Source organism: Montipora foliosa, chromosome 2, assembly GCF_036669935.1.
Source record: "Montipora foliosa isolate CH-2021 chromosome 2, ASM3666993v2, whole genome shotgun sequence".
NCBI lineage: Eukaryota > Metazoa > Cnidaria > Anthozoa > Scleractinia > Acroporidae > Montipora > Montipora foliosa.
Genome location: NC_090870.1, coordinates 49,602,022 through 49,609,521, shown reverse-complemented (window position 1 = coordinate 49,609,521; position 7,500 = coordinate 49,602,022). Strand labels below are relative to the sequence as shown.

At 39.2% G+C, this 7,500-nt stretch overlaps 1 protein-coding gene across 1 annotated transcript in view; it reads right to left on the bottom strand.

Moving 5' to 3' along the window:
• LOC137990911 (synaptonemal complex central element protein 2-like) overlaps positions 1–6,109 on the bottom strand; it is a 16,774-nt gene extending 10,665 nt beyond the window's left edge. The window contains exons 1-3 of the mRNA XM_068836024.1: positions 6,008–6,109; positions 5,738–5,854; positions 1,575–1,744 (exon numbers count right to left, since the gene is read on the bottom strand). Coding sequence (XP_068692125.1) covers positions 1,575–1,744; positions 5,738–5,841 — 274 coding nt within the window. The 5' untranslated portion in view covers positions 5,842–5,854; positions 6,008–6,109. The remainder of the gene's footprint in view (positions 1–1,574; positions 1,745–5,737; positions 5,855–6,007) is intronic.
• Positions 6,110–7,500: the final 1,391 nt, after the last annotated feature.

The following is a 7,500-nucleotide window of genomic DNA, read 5'->3' as shown; positions in this document are numbered from 1 at the left end:
GAAATGTAGATTACTGTACTTCAGTACGGTAGGAAACCAAAACAATGCATGTGTGGACATTGCTGCAACATATGCTGATTGTTTTTACGAACTTAGTACTCAGGGGCACCCAACGAATCTGTTCCTCACATTATCTGTTCCCCAGAGGAATCTTGCTGGCTGGCAAAAATACAGGTGTTTCGATGAGCTGGCTGGGAAATTTTGTTATTGATGGAGGTTTTGCCTGGGAATTACTGACTTTTTCTAGCATTTCAACCCGAGCTGGCTGTAGAAACTCTGAAGACTGAGGACGACTAAAAAAAAAAAAAAAAAAAAAAAAGAACCCGTTCCCTCTCCCAGAGAGTAGTCACAAACATACGACGGCTGGTCAGAGTGATTGCGCTTGCGGAAAAAACCTGTTTTGTCCCGATTTTGTCGCTTTTGTTCGGTCGTTTTGGATCGAGGGATTTGAAAGCGCGCGGAATTCCTGGCTGGGAAATAAATTTGATCAGCTGGCTGGGAAATTTCTTGTGTGTCTTGCTGGGAAAAAGGAACAGATAATGTTTTCCCAGCAACACTGAAAAACACCTGAAAATGCCTTAATAACATTTATTTTCATTAACTGGGGTATGATAATACATTTTACAACAAATTGGTCGTTGGGTGCCCCTGAGTACTGTACACAAAGGGTACGTAACTCCTGTTCTGTTAAGTTCTGCTCTGTTTGTAAATAAAGTTCTGACGCTTTTTACGTGCAATAACGCGTCTGAAAAAGATACTGGAGTTAATGAAAATGAACACAGATGTGACTCCCTTCTGTAAATATGGTTTAAAATAAAAATTCTCTCGCACCGTGCTATTACGGACTCTCGCTATTACGGACACCAAATCGTGGTCCCCAGGGTGTCCGCTGCAACGAGAGTTGACTGTATCAAGGTAATTCCTCAAAAACGAGCATTTGACTTGATTTATGTTAATGGTTAATTTCAGTTTACAGTGTCCCCAATGAGTGCTCCAGCACTAGAACGACTCAGTAGACACTTAAATAAAGTCCCTTTCTTTTCCTTTTTCCTTTTTTTCCCTGGAATTTATCAGTTTTTTATAAACTTTGATATTCATTCCATAATAAAGAAATCTTAGCCATTGAAAGAGAAAGGACTTCGTAATCCTATTAGACCTACTATTTTTGTAATGCACCGTTCAAATTAAGGCCTATCTTACAATTTCTCTCCACCTTCTGTAACAACACTATGACGACCTATAATAGATGGCTTTTAATAGAATTGAAGCTGTTCTGCAAACTCAAGCAAAGACAACACTGGTAGAATGTCAAAAGAATCGAGGCTGTAATAATTTTTTTAAGTCAGACGACGGGCCGGGGAAAATGTAAACAGTACTCCTAATCAGTTTTTAGGGCTAGTTTGTTGTGTTGTTATGTGTTTCTAGAGTTTTAGACGGATGCCTGGAAATTTCATGCTCATCCGAGTAAGCCCTGTTGGGGGTAGGGGAGGTGTTTTGGATGGTTTCTCTTATTGGATGGGCGATCTCTCAGAATGCGATAAAAAGGAGAGGTGGAAGTTATCCGCCTTATTTACCATTCAGCAAATCCGTGTCTCGCTTTCGTTTAGCATTGATGTCATCGATAAGCTGTTGGCAACTCCTCTGGATATCGTCGTGGGAAGCACTTTCATGAGAATCGATGTCTTGCCTCAATGCAGGTAAACTACTTGCTTTGCCTGGCTCCATTGCTCTCTCTTTTGGCTCGCTAAAAGGAATTTGATACAGTAAATGAGAAAAACCACTCCGGTTTAAACTTCATTACGACATTACGGGTTGGTGTTAGCGTGTGTCACCTTGCTATTATTTTTGTCCCGAATAGTGAATCCCGGATCCCGAGTCGTGGATTCCGGATTCCTATAAACTCACGGGTTCTACCGAAAAGAATCCTGGATTCCATCGAAAAATCTGTGGATTCTGGATTCCTAAGCCTCTCATTTTCTGGATCCCGGATTCCTTCACATCGGGCGAAAGGTTTTTTTTTAACCGCGACATTCCTCCGACTGCAAAGATATCTTCGCGAATAATTGTCTTGTTGGGAATTTCCCAATGTAATGTGACTGGAAAAAAACCGATAGCAGCTTCAGTGGTCAGCTTAGCCGGCGTCATGGGCCCGTGACAAATAACTCCTCGCTCTATGTTGATCTTCACATAAAAATTACCACCTGGCCCCAGTTGTTCAAACGATAGGTGGCGCTATCCACCCAATAAATCACTATCCAGCGGATAAACACTAGCAAAACCAATTGAATTATCCCGTGGATATAGTGATTTATCTGGCGTATAGCACTATCCACCCTTCGAACAACTGGGGCCTGGTCTTGGTTTTGAGTCACGTGATCAGTGGACATATCTGTTTTTTTGAAACCAGACTTATTTGCGCAAAGGCAAGACGATAGGGGCCGATTCAGGGGTGAAAGGGTGAACAACATCCAGGGCCCGGTCCGAAAGCCGGTTAACTTAATCCAGGATTAGCGTAAATTTTCGTTTCATGTTTTCAACTTTTTGGTGAAAGTTTCTTTTGCTTATTTTTGTTTTTCAAGATGGACTTCTTCTAATGTAAAGTTTTGCCAAATGATCAGCGTTGAACAACATTTTGGAGTTAATCTGGGATTAGCTTTAATCGGCTTTTGAACGACCGGGCCCTGCAGGTCTACTAAAAAAACGACACGGCAGCCGTGTGAAACCGACTTGGCTAAGTAGGTTGAGATAGTTCCCTTGATCCTCGGTACAATACAATGTAAATGCAAATTTGCAGGTCTCCCACTGCAAAAAATTCATTCGGTATATTTAACAATTGTTCTATGAGGGCGCGCTGGATATGACGTGATAGATAACCAACGAGGCGTGTAGCGCCGAGTAGAATAAGTGTTTTATTAAAAACTCCAGGATCAACAACTCATCCATGTTGTATAAACTCTTGTTCTTAGGCCATCGTAGCTTGATTAAGAAAATAACACAAACAGCGGTGATAAACGTCAAGTTTTATAAAAATGCGTTGGAATACAATGTTTATCACCGCTGTTTGTGTTATTTTCTTAATCATCCATGTTGATTTCTGCCTCGGTCAGTTCCGGCCCAACACGGCTTTTGTCGGCCTGCAAACATGTTTTCAGCTCGCTTTATTGCTGACGTGTTCCTTAACCATATTAAGTACAGCCGTGAGGTGATAGCCTATGTCCGGCAAGGCAATGAAAATGCTGGAAATCTGATATCCGGTAGTTCAGTTTTTAATAAAATAAAATAAAATATACTGATTGGTTTTTTTTTTGCGAAATTTAAACAATTTTTTAAAGAAAGATTTAACTGCAAAATTTTTATTCGTATTGACCATTTTTACAATTCCCCATAAGACATTTTGTTTGGCAACAAAGTGTATATGGGGAATGGGAAAACAGTCAATATAGACCCCTTGACCGTGGCTTAAGCGAATTTCAATTAACTGAGCTTGCAAAAATATTTCGGAAGCTTATTCCGATAACCGTCGGGTTTATTTCGTGTTGAATCTCCTATGTCTCGGAAATCGGAGTTTGCAAAATTTAATGCCTCTACATTCCAGTAATAATATATGCAGCTACGAACATATTGATAACACGCGTGATTCAGTTTTGATTGACATGTTACTGACATAAGTCAGGGATGAATCTTTGAGGTATTGTTTAATGTCTCGGAATAATCACTTCCAGAATTTGTATTCCTAGGATTAAGGAAGATATCTGTTATTAAAGAGTATGGATCATTGCAACCACGTTTCAGACGTTGCTCTTCCTCGAGGTCTTACCTGAGTCATGTGAAAATTAAAGGTTTTCATATGACCAAAGAAATGGCGCTGATCACACTGTGATCAACCTGATAAACATTAAGGATTAACCTGCTCGGCTTGCGTCAGCTGATGAATGAAAGCCGAGTGACCGGAAATATAATTAAAATCTTGTTTGATGTGTTGAGCCATATCTCGAAAGTTAGCTCGGTGACCTAAACTGTTTTTTCACATACATGTAAGATTCATTTCTTCGCATTCTCAAAGAAAAGTATAAAAAAGATTTATCTAGTGGAATTTTTTTCACGTTCTTACTGCGTTTTCATCGTAACTCAAGTAGCAATAATAGGGAATTTAAGAAACGACGACGGCTACGACTACGACAACGCCACAAAGCAATAATATCATTGGTTAAAAGAGCATAAATAAACGTGCTGCACGTGCAGCACGGATTTTAGCAAGTATTTTTGCGGTCCTCTGCATAACGACGACGTGAAATCACCAAATTTGAGGTTTTGACGACAACGTAAGCATGCAACAGAGAATCTTTCATTCTCTATTTTAACTTTGAAACCGCTCGTACCGATTTCTTTTTAGGATACTTTGTCCACATTGTACGACGCGAACTAGACTGAATAATCGCGAAAGACTTACGATAGAGCCAAGTTATATTTTGAGGTGACGTTTTCGTCGACCGTCGCCGTCGTAGATCTTAAATTCCCTAATATTACCTTCAAGGGTACTGTGTGTAAATGCGAATAATTTAATCTACAGTAGTTGAATTTTTCCTGTCGTAAATATACTTTAAATAATTTTTAGTAGTGTATATGTTGCGGTTTAATTTTGTTTTTGATTTAAAAAGTTCAGTTTTTTAACTTCAATGATGATTAAATCACAGTTATTAGAAATCCGTTGGATAAACTCTCCCATACTGCCTTAGGTATTAGGAACGAGAATTCAATCAAGATGGTTTTCGAAATTTGAAAAAAAAATACTAGGTCAACAAAGAAGTTTTGGAGATATTTCCAAAAGCTGAATTTTAGAGGTTATTAAGCAGAGCCATACCGTTGCCATTGCAACAGGGGGAGACTCGCGGACACCCTTAACAAATTGCCTGACAGTAGTTTTAGACAAATATTGAAACGTTTCTCTACAAAAAGGATCGACAATGTTACTATCCTTGGAAACCCACTGTTACCTATTGAAAACCAGTAGATCCTCCAAATAAGCGCTGGTGATCAGTTAAGACTACAGTCGAACCTCCAGTTGCGACCACCAAAAGTTGCCAAGTATAATCACTATCGTATAAACTCTTGTTCTTAGGCCATCGTAGCTTGATTAAGAAAATAACACAAACAGCGGTGATAAGCATTTTATGTGTTATTTTATAATCACTATATTTGGAATTACCTCTTGTAACCGACCACCTCTCGTAAGCGACCACCAAAGCTTGACATTTTGGGTGGTTATGGGAGATTTGACTGTATTATTTATTTCTTTGAGCCGTATTTATTTATTTATTAACTTCGCCATACCGAACCAAAATCCAAAATAACACATAAAATAAGTAATAAAGTACTTGGCAGGGACACCTCAACAGCTGAGGCCAATTACTGAGGACTCCCTTAATTTTTAATTAAATAAACCTTGAATTTGTAGTTTTGATCTCAAAGTATTTCCTGCCTCCGGTAAAAATTTAATTGGAATTCCCACGACGAGAATGAACCGAGTTATGGCCGCGTTCTGTTTAGGCTCGATTACGAGTGAGCGGCGGATATCGAGCCTACGTTCTGTTCCATTTTAAAAAAAATTGCGGAATGCTGGTTAGTTTTCTGTAATTTCGAAACCGTCACCGGCTTCCTAACATACGGACACGGCAGCAAAATTAAGGCATCAAGTGAAATTTACCAACAAAAGTCACTGAAAAGTGGTTTCAGTTACCATTGTCTTAAGTTATCTCCTCTTGCAACTGCATCCTCATTTGTAATCTGCGTGTTGTTTTCGTCCGTCTCCTTGTTCTTTGTAGCTGTTTTCTCTTTCTCCATCGGAAACTTTGGGCTAAATGTGAAAAGGGGGTCAATGAGTTAACGCAGCTTAGTCGGTCTCGCCTTCACATTGAACAGTCTAAAAAGTCTATCGTATCATTCCCATGCAATTTTAAATTAGCTTTAAGAAATTTAGCAGACATGACAATTTTGTAAGCATACTTACGGAGAAAAAGGAGAAGTGATGTCTTGGCCGTGAAACAGTTGACAAAGTGAAAAATAACTTTAAATTTACTGTCTTCGGCAGAGTGACAAACTTGTGTCTTTCCCTGTTAAAAATAGATCCGACGCACTGGATAAACCCAACAAAATTAGGGATGAGAGAAAAAAAGTCTCTCAGAAAGTCGTCAGCCAGCTCGCGGAACGCGCTCAAAATTCCCGCCAAAACTAACTGCAAGTGGAGGACCGTTGAGGGACCGTTGAGGGTCAAATTTGGGTCAAATATTTTTTTTCTTTCAGTTTGGACATCTTAGCTTAATCAATAAAACGCAAAGACGCAAAACAGCGGTAACAAACACTATAAACACGCACATTCAGTTGAAATTATTAACTTTGTTTCGTATGTTGACGTACATCTTCAAAAGTGACCGTTAACTACAGAGAAAGGGTCAAAGTGACCGTTAATTAAGTGCACTACAAGGGTCAAATGTTCGTGAAAGTAGAATGGCCCTATTAATAATTCCGAGAGCAAGAAAACTATTTTCAGTTTGCGAGGTGCAAGGAAAAGACCAAGTTCCTTCACAATGTACCTCCCCACCCTTCTACTTCACTTCCGTCGCCAAGTATACCTTTCCTTCCTCATGACATCATTACGTAGCCAATCACGTGCCTATTGAAGTCTTACGGTAAAATAGAATATGGCGTCCGGAGCACTCTTTCAGGTTTTTTTGGCACTAGTTTTTGCTTGTCTTGTGGAACGAGTATCAGCATTTGATGGTGGAGATGCCGCAGCTCTTATCATAGGCCTAATCCTTGGTATTATGGGAATATGTGCTTGTTTAGGGGTTTATGCAAGACGGCAGCAAGGAGTATGAAGAATACCATCTCGTCGAATTACAAAGGAACACTACATACACGTTAAATTAACTTGGATTTATTTACAGAGGAGACAATGCTTGATCAATATATCGAGATTATTGTAGGACATTTGACTTTGTGTACAAGGATCTTCGCTTGATCTGCTTCTCGTCTAACTTGTTGCAAGTGTGCGAAGTGTAGCCGGATTCCATTTTTCGTCAACTGATGCTACGTATACATCTGCTTCGACACGTGCAATTTGTAATATTGAGGTTTAATCCGTGCGATTCAAGCTTTACCAACAGCTGAAATAATGGGAAAAACTGGAAATAACATTGAATATTGAATTCGAAGATGACTGTGGTTGCTCATATACCCTTCAGTCTGTTCTTTCAAGATTTTCAAATGTTAATCTGCTAGTTCCTCTGATAGATTTTTTTCAAAATTGTCCTATGATAATGAAAGTTAGGAATTATGTCTTTATTGTGTGGAGTTGTTTAAGATGTATTAAGAGGAGACTGTGCTTTCCCAAACCTACCCTATTAAGGTATGAAAAATTGAAGATTTCTAGCCAATTTTTGAAGCTGTGTATTTTAAGGCGTAGATCTTTGAACACAACTTGTGCATTATTTAGTTGTGGAA